Source organism: Siniperca chuatsi, linkage group LG17 (genome assembly GCF_020085105.1).
Source record: "Siniperca chuatsi isolate FFG_IHB_CAS linkage group LG17, ASM2008510v1, whole genome shotgun sequence".
NCBI classification, from domain to species: domain Eukaryota; kingdom Metazoa; phylum Chordata; class Actinopteri; order Centrarchiformes; family Sinipercidae; genus Siniperca; species Siniperca chuatsi.
Genome location: NC_058058.1, coordinates 26,345,387 through 26,367,819, shown reverse-complemented (window position 1 = coordinate 26,367,819; position 22,433 = coordinate 26,345,387). Strand labels below are relative to the sequence as shown.

Here is a 22,433-nt window from a genome sequence, read left to right as displayed (position 1 = left end):
CACTGAGAGTTTTTTTCTCATCAGATGTAGGAGTGATTTGTGTACTGTATATGTCTGCATGATGGACAAAATATCAATAATGAAGATTAGATGGTTGCAAAAGGAATAATAACTTGTACAACACCATTTATGTTGCATTTTATACAAATAAGAGAACACAATTTCTGTAAGTGTCCAAATTAATTTCAATTCAATTCATTTTACCTTTTCATTCTAATCCATTCATTAAAAATGACTTAATTGCCCAGTGTGGAATCAATGCTATATTTTTAGTGAAGTATATTCATTAGGCAGTGAGTCTGAGCTTTGTTAGTGACACTACAGCAGTATTTCTGTAGCTGGTTTTACAGAAACCTCACAGAAATCTTTCGTTCATCTGTGTGGGGACCTGTGCTGCATCTGGCAGGTATTAGCAGCCGGAGTTTGAGCTAATTACTCCTGAGTCTATGCCAAAACAGCTTTTCTTCCTCTTTCGATTGCATAAATGCTAGACTTGACTTGAAATCGTCTTTACATGGGTGCTTTTGTGTTGTGGAGTTAATTCTCAGCACATTTCAAGGGGATATAACGCTCCTTTGCATGTTTCCATATACCTGCTTCCTGCTTAAAGTGTTTGGAAACGTACTCCCACAGCTGAACTTCATTCTCTCCTTCTCTCTTCTTTATTCTATATTCTTTTTTTTTACCAATGACATTTTTAAAGGTCAGAGTAAACCTAAGAAAGATTATAATTTTGGCAAGGAAAGTAGCAAGGGTAGGATTACTTAGCTCCAATGACTTCTACATTCATTCAAAATAGATGGAAGGAGATTGGAAGAGCTTTAACATTTTCAGAGGAAGAATTTAAGAGTTATGCGTTTGTACAGATCTGTTTGCACACCGGGTGTTGAGAAAGACATGCCACTACAGTGTACAAAAGTGACTGGAACAATTATGCTAAGAATCCTCTGACTCACAGCTGAAAAACCTACTTTTGACCCTGTCGAGTAAAGAACAGAGTAGTCATTGTACTGTTGACGATCTAGCAGTTATAATGTTCCAAAGTCGTGCTAGTTGATTCAGTTGCCCATTTAATATGAGGCCTTTTATGTAACATGCTAGCTTACAAGAGGTGCAAGCTAAGTTGATGAAGTAGGCGTTGGCTGAGGGATGAAAGTGACTGTATGCACTCTTGCCCGAGTTGGTTGTCTATCGGTTTGCAGTCAGACATTAACAGTAAATCATATTTTATATCAGTAGAAGCAGGGATATAGCAAAGATTAATTACATTTTTATATTGAGCTAAAAAAAAACAAAAGATGGATCAAATTTCACATTCAAAGTTTGTTTTTGATCCATGGCGGTCGTGGCGAAATACATGTAAACATGGTAATGTTAGTGGTTGCCTGGCTAACATACTCAAAATGAAAATGTTTGACCTGATGATGGCGCTAGATGAAAAGGCAGTGGCTTGCCAAAGTCAATACATCCACAAGGGAGCCTAATATATGTGGCACATTTAATGGCATCTAATTGTTGTGAAGACAGTTCACGCTGAGCCAAAATTGTCAACCTTATGGTGGCACTAATTGAAAGGTCAGGGGATCAAAGTCAGTAGGATTCATCCTCTGGGGACCATGAATGTCTGTACCATATTTTATGGCAGTTCATCCAATAGTTAATCAGTCAGTCTGAAGTGGTGGACTGTGACTGACTGACCAACATTGCCGTCCCTTGAGCTACAATGCTAGTGGCTCGTGAGTTGTAATTTTTTAAGCATATACTTTAAAAAAATGGTTGTTGGCCATACAAACATTTTTCTATGTTAAGATCTTGGTGTAAATTTACTTTTGTATGAGAAGTGTTGCATTATATTTTGGGGAAAATGCAGGCCATGTACTAAAAACGTCAACCAACAACTGTGAAATGATGTGGAGGTTTTTCCATCCTGACAGAAAATTGAAGTAAAGACTGAATACCTGCTTGAATTGTTTGTGCATGAATGAACAACATCCCTTCTATCAGCAGCTGCAGTCCAAAATGTATTCAATCCACATGGATTGAATACATTTTTGAAGAAAAAGCATTGGCTGCTGGTCAAAAAAATGTCCTTGAAATTCTGACCTAGGCAAAAAAAAATCCAAAACAGAATACAAGTCAGTACCATCTGTTCATGTTTTGCATCAGGTCTGTGTTGCAATATCCAGAGCCAAACATTGCATTTAACAAGCAGCTCAGTGTGCTCTGTACTGCTGTAGCGAAGCTGTTTTCCATGTAGCAGCACGACACCCCAAATGAGCCGTGTAATGTCCCTTCCTGAAAGGCATGGGTTTGCTATTCTGACAAGCCTTATGAAAGATGCATGAACGCTGGTTTGTTTGAGCCTCTTGTGCTTCTACATACCTTTATCTAATTAACCCAGCAAATTGTTATTATTCTCACCATGCTCTTAGGTTACAAACTGAACATTGTTTAAACACCACGGATTGTCTTTGGATTAGTGTTCACTGCTTTTGTGGAACTACTGTAATGCTTCATAAAGCCCTCACCCTGTCAGGTCTTAAAAATCGACCAAATCCAGTCATATTGTGTTTGGAAGGCTGATACTGTGCAATCATGTAGATAGAGATCTGTTTTCATGCTATACCTTCCATTAAACCGGCAGGGGGTCTTTGGTGACCCCGGGACAAACACAGAGCACTGTCCACACCAGCTCTTCTTTTGATCACGCTGTCTGCAGATCAAAGACCAGAGGCACTCAGCCAGAGTTGAAATACAGCTAACCCGAAAGCAGTTTGCCCTGAAACAAACAGGGAGGGTGGTGAAGATCGGAGCAGACACGTGAGCTGCTGTGAAATATGACGATATATGACAAGTGAGACACTGTCTATGTGGATAAAGTTGAAACAGGGTTCTCGGCACTAAAATCCCTCTCGCTTTCAGATATTTTTTTAAGTTTAGCAGTTTCTGCAGTCCTCTGTGACAGACTGAAACAGCAGAATACTCCTGATTGATGAACAGCAACATTGTGCATTACCATCATGATCTGGTAGAGATCACTCTTTTATACTCACACTATGCTGCATTTAGCCAAAGTTCTCATGCCTGGAAGTAGCGGAAGGACTTCAGCCGCGAGCCTCTGTACGTCACATGCCACTTCCAGGCTAGGCACTTTTCCAGTAGCTTCTGAGACACAACAGAATCTCATTGAAGATAAATGAGTATCTATGACAGCACTAGCTAGAGTCAACTAGAAGTTGTACCTTTGTGATCTTAGCACAGGAAACAATAATTTGTTTGCTAGCATTAAAAAACATACAGCTTATGTTTCACTAGCTTGGCAGCACAAGTAGTGCGTCTTTGTAACGTGACTTAAAATGAATGCTAATGTTCCTTAACTGCTGAATGTGCAAATGAGCAACTGTTTGTTAAGAAGCTCACCATATCAATTTGAAAGTTGATGATATGACAATGTGGTGTTCACAACTAGTTTCCTCTGACCCCGAGTAGCCAAACAATCAGTTATTGCAGGTTTAAAGACAGCTAAAAAAAATAAAATAAAATAGGCTATTACATTAATTTTATTTTATTTTTTATGTAACCATATTTATCAAGACATATGAAGTGAACCACACAACATACGGTTCCTAAACTGGAACTGGTAGTAATTTGCATAGATTACAATCTTAATGTGATTTTGAGTAGTTTTCTTCTTTAATTTGAACTCAACGTTATAGTTACACTTTGGCTTTATATACTATACTATGCTAGCATACAAGTGTACAGCCAGAGACAAGAGAAAGGTGTCTTCCTAACCCGGTGAGATCCATCATTCCTCCACGTTCTGTGCAAATTGGTGGTGATCAATCAATCAATGGACAACTAAATAATGTAGTACCTGGCTAGTCAGAGTAACCCTGACAAACACTGACATGCATCATCTCTCCTTGTTTCATCAAAATCTGATCAGCAGTTTCTAAGACATTGTGCATGGTGGAATGATGAGCATAAAACAAAGAAACGATGATGATGAAATCAACAAAATGAGAGTGCAAGAATGGAACAGCTGCACAGACAAAGTCATACTGACTGCATGAGAGTGGCAGAAAGAAGGGTGAAGAATAACAGAGACAGGGAGGCTGGAGAGAGATGATAAGTGAGTTAGCTTGCAAGTATGCAGTGATCAGTAGCAGATTGCTTTCCACTGAGTCGGCTGGCTGAGATGATTTAGGGCCATTAGGTTGGTAAAATCTGTATTAGGTATCCACTGCAGAATATGGGGCCTAGAGATGGTATAACGCCCCAAATTAGCATGGTAACATAGTATACAGCAAACAAACAGCATACTTGTGCTAATTTGGCAAATATGCCTTGCTCACTGTTAGTGTTGGGGAGTTTTTGGGGAGCGTGTTTTTCACTAAGTAGCAGAGTGACCGAATGCTACATAGCTATATTTTTATCTCTTGAAGTAACAAATCACACCACAAAATAACAAGTGCATTTGTACATTATATTACAAACAGTAGATGTGAAATTGTTTCATTGTCAGCCATTTCATTGTGTTACTTGTTTTGAGTAGCTTGTTGTTAGCCTGCTACTTCCAACAAAGTGCAGTGTTTCTGTAGCTTACCTACTTCCACTGAAAAGTAGCTTGTAGCTTCACTAGCTATAGTTTCAGAGTTGCTTCTGCAACACTGGTTACTGTTGACTTTCATTGAAATTTGACTTTTTGCATCTTTAGCCTATATAATGGCAAGTATATAATTTATATAAAATAGTATATAATAGTACACAGAAACTTCAGAAACTGTGCCATAATCAAAAAAGGACAATTATATCCAATACGTATGGTAGGATAATTACACTAATCTTCTTTACATATCAGCTGTCCATCAGATGCATAGGCCTATTTTTCAGCTGCATTTCCAAGGCATGCAGTATATATTTTCCCCTATAGCTTATTTGTCACTCATGGCTATTGTGGGTTTGCTCCAGACAGCACATTACCAGATATTCTTCTGCAGGCCTGCAACTATGCATATCTAACTATGGGGCTTTTTCTAACATAACCTGTAACTCCACAAAATAACATAGTTAGTTAATGAAATGCTCTGCTTGTCCTTGGCGGTATCGCTAGCTTACTACTGTAGGTAGTATGTGTACATAGATAGTTATTTGAATTGCACAAAACCAAGATGATAGTTAAATGCATAGTGTGACTATATACTGCACCAGTGGTCAGAGAAGTTGGTGTGTTTGACTTGCAGACAAAATTTTCACATTTTGCATCAGAATTTTGGTTCAGACCTGGTGTGCTATGGCTCAAAGTCTTAGATTATCAGGAGATGCAAACCAGGGATTAATCAGTCTGAACTTCCTCTAATCAGTACTTTGTGTTGGCATAGCAAAGATGTGGAGGTGGGGATTCTTCAAAAAAGTATGATGGTGAAAATTAAAGCAAGGAAACAGGGGGAATTGATTTGTCATTTATCATAGCATAGGTGGATAATTGGAGCACATCATAAATATGTGGGGGAAAAAACATTTTGTATTTCAATTTAATTTTGTATTTAGCTTGCTTTCACTTGAAAGATATGGTTTTCATCGGCGAATGGAGTTTGCTCAGTTAAAAATACAGATTTGTTGACGTGAGCTCAGAAACTGATGATTTCATACATTTTTTTTATAGAAATTCTTATGTTAAATGTATCTCTATGACAAATGAGCACGCTCTATCCGCAGATGAAGACCATGTGGTATGGTTGAAAGCCAAGAAAAAGATAGTAAGTGCACCTTGATTTGGGATTGTTTTATGAAACTACTATTTTCATGGTCAAGAAGGAACTTTAATGCTTATTTTTTATTTCAGTAAGATATTAAAGGTTTTACATTTCAGGAAAACACGCACACATGCAGTTTGCTTGACTGTAACTCAATGATGCTATTTACATGCGTGATCCAAAAGCAGGTCAGTGCGTCAAGGACTATTGTAGGAGCACTGAATGTAAATGAAAGCAACAGTCTTTGGTACCAGAACATATTAAACATTAAAGAAAGGATTCAATCATTTGTTGGCTGTTTAACTTTGCGGTAGGCCTGTTATTGGATTTCCAGCTGGAATAAGAATTCTTTATTTCACTGTGTTATGGAAATATTGGCTCTGCATGAGGGCATCCAGTAGTTAATGGTAAATCCCTGACCCGTCTCTTTATCGTAGATGTGTTCAACATATGAATATAGATTGGCTGCCTGCTGCTACCTTCTTTTCTCTCGCCTTTCTTTCCAAAAGCCACTGGTGAGATGCACATCTTGCACTGGTTTCCATTATCACTATAAATGCCAATGCCAATCTTCTGTTTGGCACCATGGGAAAAGTGGGAGGGGACCAGGTGGGAGGTCTGGGGCATTGCTAAAAAGAGCAATCCCATTATTGGGGGGGGGGTGAAATCATTTCACACAGATATAAAATTGTCTTGTGTAGGCAAGCTACAGAGGTGATAAGCCTGTTGAAAAACAACAGGAAAAAAATCTTTTTTGTCCTCCCCTGTGGCCTGACGGGTTTTAAGTAGACTTATCTCTGAATTGTGGATATTAAAGAAGTGTGTTGCAGTTGTAAAGACATAATTTACTTTCTTGAAAGATCAGCCTTTTTCGCTCCATCTGGTAGTAAGTAACTCAAATAAAATTAAAACTTAAAAAGAAGAAAATTAAATTTTGTGTGAAAGTCAGGGGGGTATTTGACTTTTGTGTGACACTAAACTGTACAGGGTAAGCTGAAGCCTTTCTGAAGGCCCCGGCCATAACTTTATTCAAATTTAGATGAACTGACTGCCTCGGATTAGATATGCATAGTTGCAGGTTAATGGCCTGGTGATATGTGTGATATGTGTAGCTGAAGTATTTCTTCACATGCCAAAGTGGTGTGCATAGGGCTCTAGTAAGTGAGATACCTAGTATTTAAAGAGGTTGGAGGTTGTCATGTCTTTTTTTAAGCCTTTCTGAAACCAAAAACAGACAAAAAAATCTAAGAACAGACTAATCAGAATCAGAATCAGCTTTATTGGCCAGGTATGTGTACACATACAGGGAATTTCACTCTGGTTTTTCGTTGCTCTCAATGTGCATACACAGAAATAGACATACTGTAAATACAGCTAAAATTAAGGACAGCAAGATCAACAAGGTAAACAAACATTAAGCTACTATGTGCAAGATATATATCTATATATATCTATATATATATATCTATATCTATATATCTATATAGATATATATCTATATATAGATATATATATCTATATATCTATATAGATATCTATATATCTATATAGATATATATCTATATATATATCTATATATATCTATATATATATATAGATATATATCTATATATATATCTATATATAGATATATATATAGATATAGATATATATATAGATATAGATATAGATATATATATATATATATATATAGATATATATATATATCTATATATATAGTACAAAAAACAACAAAAGTAACATTTGCAAAGAGTAAGACAATTAGTGCAATGGTGCTGAAATAAATATGATGTAACAGGTTGCTTTATATACATGAGGTAGGTGGATATCACAGTATATACAGTATGCCCAGCGTGCGTAGATTTAAAAAGTGATAATATTATATTTAGATATTATTTATATATTATTTATATTTATTAAGTGATAATTTATTAACCAATCTGTTTGTCTGCTTTAACGTAACCTGCAAACGTTAGCATGCCTGGATAACTAGCTTACTACTGTAGGTAGTAAGCTAGCGATACCGCCAAGGACAAGCAGTGCATATCATTAGCAACTATGTTAGTTTGTGGGGTTACAGGTTACGTTAGAAAAAGCCCCATTCAGGAATGACACATCCACTGTTCCCCAAAGTGTCAGCCCAGGATGCTACTATATTAGAGTTTAGAGTAACATTAGCAGCTCCGTCCTGCTCTTTATTGACTTGGGGAATGTTAAACCAACTCCAGCCATACTTGTGATAGCATTAAGGACTAAGATTTGTTAGTCCTCATCCTCAAAGGCTTTTCTCACAAACGTTTAATGTTGTATTTGAAAATATAAACAGTAAAGCACAAATCTCACAAGAATCGTGCTGCTCCTTTCTATTCAGTTAACTGGTGATGTTTTTGGTGGACAGCTTTAGCCCTAGTCTTTAAGCATATCACGTAGCCTATGTAGCCATGAAGTGCATTTTCTTGGCCCCTTTACAGGGTTGTAGTTTTAAAACCAGTCAGCCAGAGACAGCAAACTTATGAAGCTAGTAGCTGACGTTAATTAGCTAGCTAGCTGCAGCTGATAAAATCTGCTAATGACAGCCAATCGATGGTCGGCGGCTAGAAATTTTTGTCTGCCCCCTGTCTAAAATCAAGGACCCAGTGTTTTAAAAAATTCAAAATTTTGCTTGGTAAACCTGCTATTTTTTTCATTGTAAACTGCATACGTGCCTTGCTAGAACTGAAAGCTTGAGAGGTGTACGATAGCAACAGTAACTAAGAGGTATGGGGTTTGGCGAAGAGTCAGTTGTTTAATCTGGGAACCAGCAACAGAAAAGTGGGCAGCTGGGAGTGTGACTGAGGCCAGTGTGTACTGTACCAGTGGTCTCAGCAGAGGCCACTAGTACTTTAATGGTGCTGATGTGGGGACGAGAGAAAGTCTACTGACTGATGCTCACAATAGAGCCATGGAATTGGGGATCATGGGACCAGAGAACCACTGGTTACAAAGCCAATCATGGGCCAAGCGGAGGCAAACCTCTTTCATCGAACTACTTCTTTTTTCTTCTCACTGGTCAAATCAGACTGTTCATCCACCTTCTGTCCATTGCTGTTGATGACTTTCCCTCTCATTGACCTGAGAGAAGTTGTGCTGGAAGGGGAGGGGGTAGGATGATACCATCTTTTAATTCAAAGTAGGGCTTTTAATTTGAAACTGATATAAGAAAGAAGGAATATTATATTTTTTTCTGTGTCTACAGTGCCCCTCCAGGTACATATAGGAACCTGCCTCTGTAGATTCATACCAATGTTGTAATTTACAATAAAACTAGGCTATATGGTGTAATCAATACATACACATATTGTCATTTCAGACTGAAGTCTGAAGATGTCATGGTGTCATGGTGAGAAAAAAAATATCCATTTATGGCAGTACTTGTCGAAAAACAAACTCATTGGCATAACATTTGCATAATGCATCAGGGGGCGGTACTGGTTTGACAGTGGCTTACCACTATTAAGCAGTGCCGTTGGAACAGAAGAATAAATTAACAAAATCGCCTTGCTGGTTGTTCTGACCATAGACTGTATATAAAGATGGACGACATGACAGCTCCCCAAAAGTGAAGCCAAAACATCTCGATCGCCCCCTGGCTGCCGTATAGGTCATAAACCCTGTAATAATGTAAGTAATAATTACTTTTGCTGTTGAGTAATTAGTAAAGTAATCAATTACTTTTTCAATGGGTAATATTTAATGACTTACTATACATTTTTCAAGTAACTTGGACAACGCTGACGATTTGACAGGAATGCGGCATTAATGACAACAGTTGACCTCCATGATTGTCACGGGGGTCAAGTCGGGCAGCAGAGGAAGGAGGAGCCAAACGGCGGCAGTTGAGGCAGAGAGGGAAGGTTCAATAATTTATTGACAAAGATTAAGGTACATAGGCTTACTGGTGAGGGTAGCAAGTCCAAACACAGGCACAGGGAAAAGGCAAAGACAGGCATGCAGGTAGAGATTCAAGGTTACATGTTACAAAGGCTTGAGAGCAAGGCATGAGCAACTTTGACAATCTAGCAATAAGTGAGTGTAAATGGGCTGGTAATATACTGTAGACTAATGGGGGAAATGGGGAACAGCTGAGAGAGGAAGGTCAGGTGCCTGGGACTGGCAAGAAAGTCTGAGAGCATCTAGTGGATGGCTCAAGGATGGCAGGTCTGGGGAGTTAGAGGAGATTCCATGTCCTGGGAAAGTGGGCAGAGGCTGGAGACAGGGCAGAGAGCCAGGCCAGGCAAAACAAAGACCAAAAACGATCTACTCCTTTATTTGCAGTTAACAGAAACCTAGGTCATCATCATTTTGTTATCTCTAGTCAGTATAATAGTGGCATAGTAGTTACTGATGTGTGTTTGTAGTATAAGGACGGAGGAGGGGTCTGATTAGACGTATGACATCCCTTCTCTAGTTTCAGCCTTGTTGGCACAGTACCCTCCATGCCCCCTGGCTCTTCTCAGTGGGTGGCAGGCATTGCCGGCCAGCGTGAGTATATCCACCCTTCTTTGCAGTAGTTTCTAACCTCACCATCGGCCTGGTGTCACTCAGTGGCATGTTCATAAATTATGGTGAACACCTGCTAGGAGCTGAGACAATACTGCCTGCCAGGGAGCTAATACTTTATGGCTATAAATATTCTGCTTCTCTTTAGAGAGTTGGATATGGATGAAAATCCCAGCCAAGATTGCTACTTTTATCTATATTCTCAATTACACAATTACAAAATCAATTTACATTTGTTTTTTATCACTGACCTCTCCATCTCATCACTGACACATTATATGCTACATTAAATGTTACATTAAATGAGCAGTGTACCTCAGAAATCCTATTCTTCCTCATTTCCAGCCAAAGAGGATAATGGCAGCCAGTGAGATACCAGATCTGTGACTGCAGCTGTTTCATGTGTCTGGAGCAGTTTCTTACTACCTCTATTGATTTGTCTTGATCCAGACCCTCTGCCTGCAGCTGTAAGCTAATTCAGCCTGCTGGTTCTTCTGTTGGCATTTTCATTGCTGTAGCTCAACTTTATTGAGTGAAGCCATAAAGCACTGTTTAATACAGCCTCTGACTTTATGCTCGTATATATACTCATACTAGTAAATTACTGTATTACAGTTACAGCTCCAATTTATTTTATTGGCCAGTGGGAGTTTTATGCAAACAGTCTGGCAAATCACTCCATTTGACACAAATTTGCATTGCAATTGTAGTTTTGATGAAATTGGACTGCCAGTCTTGCAGCAGTCTGTTGGTTTGGTCGATCCACCACTTTCAATGGATTCATTCAATGGATGACAGCTTTTACAGACATTCAAGATCACCAGAGAATGAAACCTACTGACTTTGGTGATCCCCTGACTTTTCCTCTAGCGCCATTTTTGGTTTTGATTGAGATACTTTGACAACTACTGGATGGATTGACATGGAATTTGGTGCAGATATTTAAGGTTCCAGAAGGATGAATACTAATGACTTTTGTCATCCCCAAATTGTTATCTAGCACCGCCAGCACATCAAAGATTTCACTTATCCAGTGAAACATCTACTTCATGGATTGCCACAAAATTTTGTACGGACATTCATGGTTCCCAGAGGAAGACTTTAAGGATCCTGTGACTTTTTTTCTAACGCCACTAGCAGATTGACATTTTTGGTTCAGAGTGTAATATCTCGACAACTATTTGATGAATTGTCATGAAATTTGGTACAGATATCATGTTCCCTACAGGAACATGGGTTTCTTTTTTTGGGTGAGTGTGGAATAATTCTTATTTGTTCTTGATATGACAGTTTTGTTTTCTCAGTCACAGAATAATTATTTTGTCTATGCTTTCTTGTAATATAAAAGTTATTTTATGATCATAGGAAAGCAAAGCTTATCCTGATATCACAATATATCTATTCTGTTATCCCAAAAAAGACCTATAGCAGATACTGGGTGTTAACAGGCACAAGTGTAAAAAACTGTCACCAGATTGAAAATAGCATGGCCTCATTTAGGGTTACAAGAAAAAAATAAAGAAAAGACAAAATTATTAACGATCAAATAAGTGTGGAAAAAGGCAAAGGCATTTGCTTTTTAACTTTCATGAAAATTTTTTAATTCACATTTATATATTTTACTATTGAACTAATAGTACCTAACTTAAAATCCCACTGAAATGTATGTTAACTTTTCTCATAATCTCTGATCTAGCTGGTAGAAACCTCATTAGTGTGTGAGTGATGCTTTGCCGAATCTGGACCTACAAAAGTTTCCCAGCATGGTAACACCAGACAAGGCATGCAAGGCTGTGCCATTCCTCACATCAGCAAATTTTTATGTTGCTGCTGTATTGACTGAGTCTTCAGCTGCTCTGGCTCTACAGCTGCTGCCCTCCTAACAGGGGTTTTGTGCTGAAAGTCGATGTTTACTTAGACCTATAATCACATTTTCATAAATCCAGTGGAAGTGCAATCACAGTACTGAAAATCGAGTGATTAAGTTCAGTTCAATTTTATTTATATAGCGCAAAATCAAAACTGACAAAACAGAAGTCATCTCAGGGCACTTGTCCTATAAAGCAGTTTTAGACCGTACTCTTTGTAATATTATTTACAGAGACCCAACAATTCCCACCATGAGCAAGCACTTGGCAACAGTGGCAAGGAAAAACTATCTTTTAACAGGCAAAAACTTCAAGCAATGGGTGGGTGGGTGGCCATCTGCCTCAACCAATTGGGTTGGGAGAGAAAAAGAGAGGGAGCAGTAGGAAAGATATGTACAGAACATACAGTAGCACAATGTAGCACTACTCTTAAATGTGGAGATAGTGTCTGCCTCCCAAACCCAAATTTGGGGAAGGAGGGGTGGAACCACAAGTAACCCTGCATTCTGGGAACGCAGTGTTCTAGTGAGGTAATAGGGTACTATGAGCTCTTTAAGATGTGATGGTTGACCATTAAGGGTGTAGCATGATCAACGCCGATTAGGATTAAATTTTGTATCTTTATTGAATTAGAATTTTCTGAAAGTTGGCCTCTGCCTCATAAACAAGCCTGTCCAGAGAACTCATAAGCTTTTAGTAACTTCCTGTCCCATAACCTTTGCAGGACTTGAGGGCAGTAATGGAAGGTTGAATGACAGTTCCACAATTTACAGCAGGTCTGTTTGGAGCTAAACTAATCTGAAATACTATAGGGGATAATTCACACTATGGTGCAAGACTCAAAGGAATGTTGAGTGCCAGTTGAGAGTGAAGCTGAGCCAGTTTTAGTTTACTGCCCTCACCACCTTGGTAAACTGAAAACCCCACTTTCCAACATAACCCTGATTTGGACCTCATCAAGACTTGTAAACCTTAACACTTGAGAGTAGAGAAATGACTTTTCTATGCAGAATCAAATGTATTAACCAATGGTATGTTTAGTTAATGTTATAGGAAGAATGCAAGGTTTATTTCAAGATGCTGATTTTGATAAAGAACAGTAGAAACTCTTAAGAACTGTTTGGAATATAGTTTCATTAGTGTACGTCCTTGCTTTCAACTCTAATGACATATTTCAAAGAATATTTTAAACTGAGTGCTTGTCTTAACTTATTAATCAATTAAACATGCCTAAGGTTACTTAATGTTGGGAATTAGCCTATTATGATGTGTTGAATGGCTAATGAAACAGGGAACGTGAAGCATGCATGCATCTACACAATATTTCATTTATCATGAGTGGTAATAGCAAAATGTAAGTGAAATACTGAATCCCACAGGCCCTCAGAGCACATGTGTGTCTGCTGCAAGGACATATCCTGATTAAAGACAACTCAGATCCTTACGGTGGTGATGGAGGCGAGGGCAATACTATTTCTATATCTTTAGATAATGTGTTTCGGACAGTGTTGCCAACTCTTTTCCAATGAAAGTGTCGTCTTGCCAAGCAAGGAATTCAGAGGAAATGAGGGGTTGGACCCAAACGCAGACAGAGGAAGCAGAACAATGACTTGAATGGTTTCTTTAAGAGCTTACTGGCAGATACAGGAAGGCAGACCGGTAGACAGGCAGACAGGTACACAGGTTGGCAGGCAGACAGGTAGACAAGCAGCAAACAGGTAACATGCAGGAAGGCAGATAGCAAACAGGTAAAAAGTAGGCAGATAATCCAAAAGTCCAAGGTACACAGTAAAGGCCCAAGGAACCACTGGCAAAAAGCTAGAACACTTGACACACAACTGACAAAGACGAACTGACACTGAACAAAGGAAAAACCCCAGACTAAATACACTTAGGTAGGGGAGACAACGAGACACAGGTGCAACCACTCAAGGCGGGGCCAACAATCCAAACTGGAGGGAAAGCAAACAAAGACAGGAAGTAAAATCACAAGACACACGAGGAGAGGAGAACACTACAAAATAAAACAGGAAACAGGACAAAACCCAAACTATGACAGAAAATAGCTAGCACTAGCTCCAAAAGTCGCTAAAAGTCACCAGGTGATGTCATATACTTATTTGCATGTTGATGATATCATCACGCATTCATATGCATAAACTTAGTGCAGTGAGGGAGAGATCACCTTATTAAGACAAATAAAACATAGATAAAAATCTTTGGCCAAATAATCACAAACTCACTATGGGGACATTGTGTATTTGAAGTAAATAAGTAAAAGAAAAAAGTCTACAAAGGTAGGGAGGAGGGAGAAGATCACACAAACAATTTAAATATTTACAAGATCAAACAAACTATTTATATATTTACAACCAGTAGTAACATCTTAAGAGAGAAGCACAAACGAACTATTTACATATGTACAAGCTATAACATCCAAATCCAGAGATCTGGAGAGAAAGAGTGAAGCTGCCGCACACGCCACACACTGCCTGCGCACAGCTCAAGACGAGAGGAAGAGGAGAGGAAGAGAGACACTGTTGGCACAAGAGTCACAGCATGCATGGTGAATTACAATATAATATTTTTAAATATATTTTTCACCTTTTCCCTGATGGTCTGAATAAGTTCACTTTTTAGAAATAAAGTCACTAAGAGGGTCTGAAAAGTCACTAAAACTAGTGACAAAGTCGCCAAGTTGGCAACACTGGTTTCGGTGGTGTTTGGGGCCAAGTACAATAACTTCACTTTTGTCAGAGTTTATCATCAGAAAATTGCAGGTCATCCAGGTTTTTATGTCCTTAAGGCATGTTTGTAGTTTAGCTAACTGATTGGTTTCATCTGGCTTCATCGATAAATATAATTGGGTATCATCCGCATAACAATGAAAGTGTATGGAGTGTTTCCTAATAATATTGCCTAAAGGAATCGTATATTTCTTCAACTAACTTTGACGATCAATTCATCTAAGCAATCAACCTGTCTCTTAGACCCCATTCCAACTAGGCTGCTTAAAGACGTTTTACCCTTAGTTAGCACTTCATTACTGGATATGATCAATCTGTCTTTATTAACATTGTACCACAATCCTTTAAAGTAGCTGTAATTAAACCGATTCTTAAAAAGCCCACTCTTGATCTAGAGTTTTTAGCCAACTATAGACCTATATCTAACCTTCCCTTTCTCTCTAAGATCCTTGAGAAAGCAGTCGCAAATCAGTTGTGTGACTTTCTAAAGAACAACAGTTTATTTGAGGATTTTCAGTCAGGATTTAGAGTGCATCATAGCACAGACAGCACTGGTGAAAATTACAAATGACCTTTAATTGCATCAGACAATGGACTTGTCTCTGTACTTGTCTTGTTAGATCTTAGTGCTGTGTTCAACACCATTGACCATCAAATCCTATTACAGAGACTGGAACATGTAATTGGCATTACAGGAACCACACTAAGCTGGTTTAAATCCTACCTATCAGATCGATCTCAGTTTGTGTGTTGGCGGTGAGTCCTCTTTGCACGGCAAAGTTAGTGACGGAGTTCCACAAGGTTCTGTGCTTGGACCGGTTCTTTTCACCTTATATATGCTTCCTCTAGGCAATATTATTAGGAAACAATCCATAAACTTTCATTGTTATGCTGATGATACCCAATTATATCTATCGATCAAGCCAGCTGAAACTAACCAGTTAGCTAAACTTCAAGCATGCCTTAAGGACATAAAGACCTGGATGACCTGCAATTTGCTGATATTAAACTCAGACAAAACTGAAGTTATTGTACTTGGCCCCAAACACCTTCGAGACACATTATCTAAAGATACAGTTACTCTAGATGGCATTGCCCTTGCCCCCAGCAACACCGTAAGGAACCTCAGTGTTATCTTTGATCAGGATTTATCAATTTAACTCCCACATGAAACAAACTTCAAGGACTGCCTTCTTTCACCTACGCAACATTGCAAAAATCAGGCGCATCCTGTCTCAAAATGATACCGAAAAATGAGTGCATGCATTTGTTACTTCTAGGTTGGACTATTGCAGTTCCTTATTATCAGGCTGCCCAAATAAGTCCCTTAAGTGTCTCCAGTTGATCCAGAATGCTGTACTACTGAATACTGTGATACTGACAAGAACTAGGAAATATTTCTCCAATACTAGCTTCTCTGCATTGGCTCCCTGTAAAATCCAGAATAGAATTTAAAATCCTTCTCCTCACCTACAAAGCTCTTAAAGGTCAGGCACCATCATATCTTAAAGATCTCATAATACCACATTACCCGACTAGAACACTGCGCTCCCAGAATGCAGGTTACTTGTGGTTCCTAGAGTCTCCAAAAATAGAATGGGAGCCAGAGCCTTCAGTTATCAAGCTCCTCTCCTGTGGAATCAGATCCCAGTTTGGGTTCAGGAGGCAGACACCATCTCCACATTTCAGAGTAGGCTTAAGACTTTCCTCTTTGATAAAGCTTATAGTTAGGGCTGGCTTGGGTGAGCCCTGAACTATACCTTAATTATGCTGCTATAGGCCTAGACTGCCGGAAGACTTCCCATGATGCACCTCTTTCCTCTCTCCTTCTCTCCCTCTCCATCTGTATGCATTTTTATCCCATTACTGCATGTTACTAACTTGACATCTTCTCTCTTCCGTAGATCTGTGCTTTCTCTATTGTCTGATTGCTTGACTGCCCATTTTTGTTTGTATGTTTTGTTTTAAAATTCTTTTTTGTGATGTTGCTATGTTCTCAGATCTTGGCTATTAATTCATTGAGTAAAGTGTTATTATTACTGATACAAAGGTAAGACCAAGGTCGTAATACACTGGAATGGAATCCCTCAAGAAAAGTGGATGAGCATTACTCTATTACTTCTCTAAACAGAAACCATAAATCTCTTCTTTTTTGTTTACTTTGACCTTTCCCTGAACTATCTGTTGTCCTACTTTACAGGTCCATGGGGTCGTTGTATGGGCAGTGAGTGCGGGCCTGGTGGCAGCCAGAGCAGGGCAGTATGGTGTGCCCACTCTGAAGGCTGGACCACCCTGCACACCAACTGTGACCAGACAGAACGGCCAGACAACCAGCAGAGCTGCTTCAGAGTGTGCGATTGGCACAAAGATCTGTACGACTGGCAGCTGGGTGCCTGGAACCAGTGTGTCCCAGTGTCGATGCGCAGTGCTGGGGTGCAGCGACCCGCTGTGTGTACCCGGGGAGAGGAGGGCATCCAGACCCGTGACGTGGGCTGCGTCCAGAAAGCGAATGGAGAGCCCACAGAGGATGCAATCTGCGAATACTTTGAGCCTAAACCACGCCTAGAGCAGGCCTGTCTTATCCCCTGTCCACGGGACTGTGTGGTGTCTGAGTTCAGCCCGTGGACTCCATGTACTAAAACCTGTGGAATGGGCTTGCAGAACCGGATCCGTTTCGTTCTGGCTCCGCCACTGTTTGGAGGGGCAGCCTGCCCAAACCTGACTGAGTTTCAGACATGCCAGCCATGGCCCTGTGAGGGAGAGCAGAGTCTCTACAGCCTCAGGGTGGGACCCTGGGGGCCCTGCTCTGTCCTGATGTTAAGGCAGGCTAGACAAGCTGACAAACCATCCAAGGAAAGTGATAAACTTTCCAAAGAGGGTGACAGACAGTCTAGAGAGGGTGAAGAACATTCCAAAGGGGGTGACAAACAATCCGCAGAGGATCTCAAGCTGTCTAGTGAGGGTGACAAACAGTCAAAACGCGGGGACAAACAGACCAGAGAGGGTGATAAACAGCACAAAGAAGGAGGCAAAGGGTCCAAAAAGGGTGATAAATTGTCCAGAGATGGTGACAAACCATCCAGACCCAACAGAAAATTGGGCAGGGCAAACAGGAAACCAGACAGGCCATCTCGGCAGGCAGACAGGCCCAAACGACAGAAAAAGACTAAAAACAAAGAGAAAATGAGAGAGAAAGTCCGGGAGAGGTTAAGAGAGAGGGGTAAGGTGAAGGATCCAGAGACCAGAGAACTCATCAAGAAGAAGAGGAACAGGAACCGTCAGAATCGCCCAGGAGGAAAGTTCTGGGACCTTCAGATCGGCTACCAGACTAGAGAAGTGACCTGTGTGCATAAGAGTGGGAATGTTGAAGATCTCAGGTAAGAATGACTCAAATAAGTTTCCTCAAGTGTCACCTCACAGCTTCGATGTATGTCCACGGTTTCATCTACAATGATGTGTTTCTGTCTAATGCCTTTGTGTGACTGTGTGGTTTTGAGGGTATACACTACTTTTGTGAGAACATTTTGTCTTGTCTTAACTTTCTTAAAAGGCTAGTCTGGATAATAATTTGGTTTCAGCATAAAGTCTAGAATAATGGTTACGCATATATCAAGGTTAAACTATTTTAGCACTTTCAGGTTTATTTTAGAATTAGGATTCGGATTGGGTAACGGATTGGACGGATTGGGTAACGGATGGATTTAATGTCGTCAGTGAGTGGCCTGTGATTTCAAAGGGTTAGGGCAGGGCTATTCAATTACAATTTCAGTTGAGTCAGATTTTAAAACCAGGAAATGTAGATGGTCCAGACATTTTCAGCAGCCTATTTAAAACCTTTTCTTTTTAGTTTTTGGTAATGACAAATTTTAAACAAATGCAATTGAATGTAATAAAAAATAGCAGGAGTTTGGAGATGGCGGTTACATAAACAAAAACTTGCCAGTCCAGGCAGGGTTAAACTGACGGTTTTCATTGTCAAATTTATGTTTCAGGGTTGGCAGACATATTTTCAGTAGAGCACTTCCCTACTTGTGACTGTCAATAGCCAGATGTTTTGAAAAGCTACAAAGCATGGTCGGAACTCACATGAGAAAATGTTGATTTGTGAAAGATATAATTGGCAGTGTCGCTACATCTGTAAACATCCTGCCTGATCGGTACTGCGCATGTGGAACTCTCAACAGAGATGAGAAGGAAGTGTGATGGCTAACACATTAGCTACTTTCATAAACTATATATGTAGTTTACTTATTTTGTCATATATCAGATTTATGTATGCTGTGCCGGAGGTTGCTTCTGGGCCAGATGTGGCCCGCAGACAGCCAATTGAATAGGCCTAGGTTAGGGTTTGGTGTTGGGATAGGGTTAAGCGAGGGTCAGACTACATCCCGAGGATGTAGCATTAGTGCTGATATTTTTTTATCACATATGTCATTGCAAACATTGGTCAGAAGGCTGACAGTGTACAATTTACAACATTAAATTCCAGTGTTTTTAATATGATGTCACTGAGATAGTTGGTCTGCAAAGTATTGGTCCCCATGAAGTTTTTGTGTGCATTGAGCTTCCTATGATAACATTTGCAAATGCAATGCTGGGCCTCACCACCACGTGTGGAGAACAAAGACAGATGGCCTGTATGCATAGCAAAAAGCATGGACTAGGAGAAATAGTGCCAAACCCCCTCAGGTCTGTTAAATCACAACTGTGTGCAAATTCTAGTTGAATCCAAACCCTGGATTCCGCAGTAAATTCCAGCTCTCCAGTCATGACATCATCATCCTTATAAAGAGTTCGCCATCTTTCCACTGCAACTCTGTTGCTACAGGGGACAAATCACGTGAGAACTTTAAACTCCCTAGGTGAAGTCTTAACCCACTGAACGAGCAACAGACGTGTGTTGTTGTACACATTTTGGATACTGAAAGAGATTGTTGTATTCCAAATAACTATCCTTTACCTGTAGAAGGAAGATTCAGATTTACCGTTTTCTTCACGGAAGAACAGTTACAAGAGGTAAATAATGAAACATGCATATACAAGCATAAATACATATATATACACATAGTAGGCTACATACGTCGCTACGTACATACTATATGCATAGACATACATACGCATAAAAGACAAAATATATTCTATTCATTATTGGCTACATACCCCTCTGGAAAATGTTTTTGTACTTAAGTTTCACCATTTGCCACATTCTTTTCTGACTATTGAGATGGCTCCTGATCCTGAGATGTAACAGAGTATAGGTCAGAGAGGCTTCACAAACCTCACAGAATTAAGCTCATTAACAGTAAAGGCATTGTAGTTGTCAGTTCTCCTAAGTTAGCCTACACCATTAATTTTAAACATATGATACTAATTAGCCTGCTGATAATGTAGACAGTCTTACTGTAGGCTAGAGATCTGAATGTTCATTTATTAACAAATAAAACAATAAGTAGCCTTGTAAAACTTACACATTCAGTCTGTCGGCAATTTTTTGCCAAGCCATCTCTTGTTAATTGCTGCAGTATTGTCCTTTTTGGTGATGACTCCTTTCCTTGTATAGTTCCATCAGCAGGATTTTTCCGCCACTGAGAGGAACACCGCTCTCGTCTTCCCTTCTTTTTGCGACATATATCCTCTTTTCGACAATCGACTGTCCTGGGCTGCTTATGTACTCTGTGTGTGCGCTCAGTGCAAGATTAGTCAAGCCTGGCTTGAGTTAACGTTGACTAGACACGGCTGAATTGTGTTCGTTGAATGGCTTGAGCCTTAAGTCAAAGTTGATGTTAATTCAAACTGGGCTTTTCCATCAACGCAGCTAATCTGCACTTAATTGAAAGACCCCCATAAGTTCAGGAGAGTAGAGGATAAACAGTGTAGACTAAAAGGGAAGAGAAGTAGTGTGTGATTATGTTAAATGGTCTATCACTCTCTACAAAACACAGCTGTTGAAAATACGAATATTTTCACATTATGAATATAGGCATTGAAATTCACAGTTTAGACTCATAAAACTTTGACTCTTGGACTCTTAAACTATCCACTCTACAAATAAGCACATCCTAAGGCAGACTAGACGCTCCAAACTTCTTCTTCTACTACCTGGCAAATCAAATACAGTACCTTGCTATATATAATATAATATAATATAATAGCTCACTCTCAGATTTACCTTTCCTCAACACAACCATCAAACAACATCCCTGCTTTAAAAATAATGCAATCTCCACAACTCTGACAGCCTGGTCACCAGAGTCATTAAGATTTTTAATTCTAGTCAAACATTGTGTAAATGCACTCCACAGCACCCCTCTTTACTATTACACATGGGCACAAAAAGGTAGCACACACCTTCACCATCTTTTCCACTACAATCAGTTCATAGAGTTCGAAGACATGATACAGAAGCAAAGTTGGGACGTTGGGAATACCTACAACTTAAATCCATTATCAAAACAAAAATGTACATAACTTATAACCCACTTGAACCTTCCAAAATAATTCATGAATAAACTAACCTCAAAACTCTACAGATGTTTATTAACCTCAGATAATTCTGTAAGAGTCCCAGCAGCTAGCTGGAACACTGACCTAACCATCTCTCCCTTAACTGACTTTTGGATATAAATAAAACATTTTTTTTTTGCTATGACGCCCAATACAAACTTACAGCTAATCCAATACAAAATCATTCACAGAATATATATTACTCAATATAAAACGTACAAAATGGGACTGGCAAACACCGACACTTGCTTGCACCGACACAATGCACAATAGGCACAGCAGATAATTATTTTCACCACTCTGGGCCTGCCAACCGGTTCACTGTTTTTGGGTCTCTGTAACACAAATACTCTCCACCATCTTGGAGCGCAGAATCCCTCCACAGCTCTGCCTGCTAGGAGACACTTACCAAACAAAAAGAAGAACAGCTTGCACATTTCTCTAACTGTCGCCAAGAAAACAATTCATTTAAACTGGGAATCAAAAAATTCCAAAAATATTAAACAATGGACCAACCTCCTTTCAGAATACATATCTATGGAAAAAAATCACTGCTTACAATAACAACAACATCACAGTCTTTAAGGAACGATGGTCCCCATTCTTGTCCTGGTTGGGGCTGGGCTAAGCCCCAACATTCCCACACATACAACATATCGTATTGCAACATACACATCAACTTGGATACACACACCCACGGCACATTGTACTCATGCTCACACACACACACACCTACACACACACACACACCCACCTGACCCACCCTGCCTGTCTCCTCTCCGGTCTGGCTTCACTCCACATTGCTGTATAAATGTAATGTTACTTATTATAATGGTTGTTATTATATTATATTATTATATTGTATTGTATATAATGATTATTATAATATTATTATTATATATTTTTTATTATTATTATAATGATGTTGTTGTTACATCATATATTTATCACTATAACATTAACACTATTTTTTATTTATTTTTACTATTCCTTTTTCTTTCTCTCCGCGACACATG

The 22,433-nt window shown here is 39.3% G+C and overlaps 1 protein-coding gene across 3 annotated transcripts in view; it reads left to right on the top strand.

Annotated features, from left to right (window-relative positions):
- thsd7aa (thrombospondin, type I, domain containing 7Aa) overlaps positions 1 to 22,433 on the top strand; it is a 194,980-nt gene that overhangs the window by 53,535 nt on the left and 119,012 nt on the right. For all 3 annotated transcript variants that reach the window (XR_006375187.1, XR_006375188.1, XM_044171549.1), the window contains exon 2: positions 17,114 to 18,290. Coding sequence is in view for 1 of the 3 variants with exons in the window: in XM_044171549.1 (XP_044027484.1) it covers positions 17,114 to 18,290 (1,177 nt within the window). In the remaining 2 variants the exon portion in view is untranslated. The remainder of the gene's footprint in view (positions 1 to 17,113; positions 18,291 to 22,433) is intronic.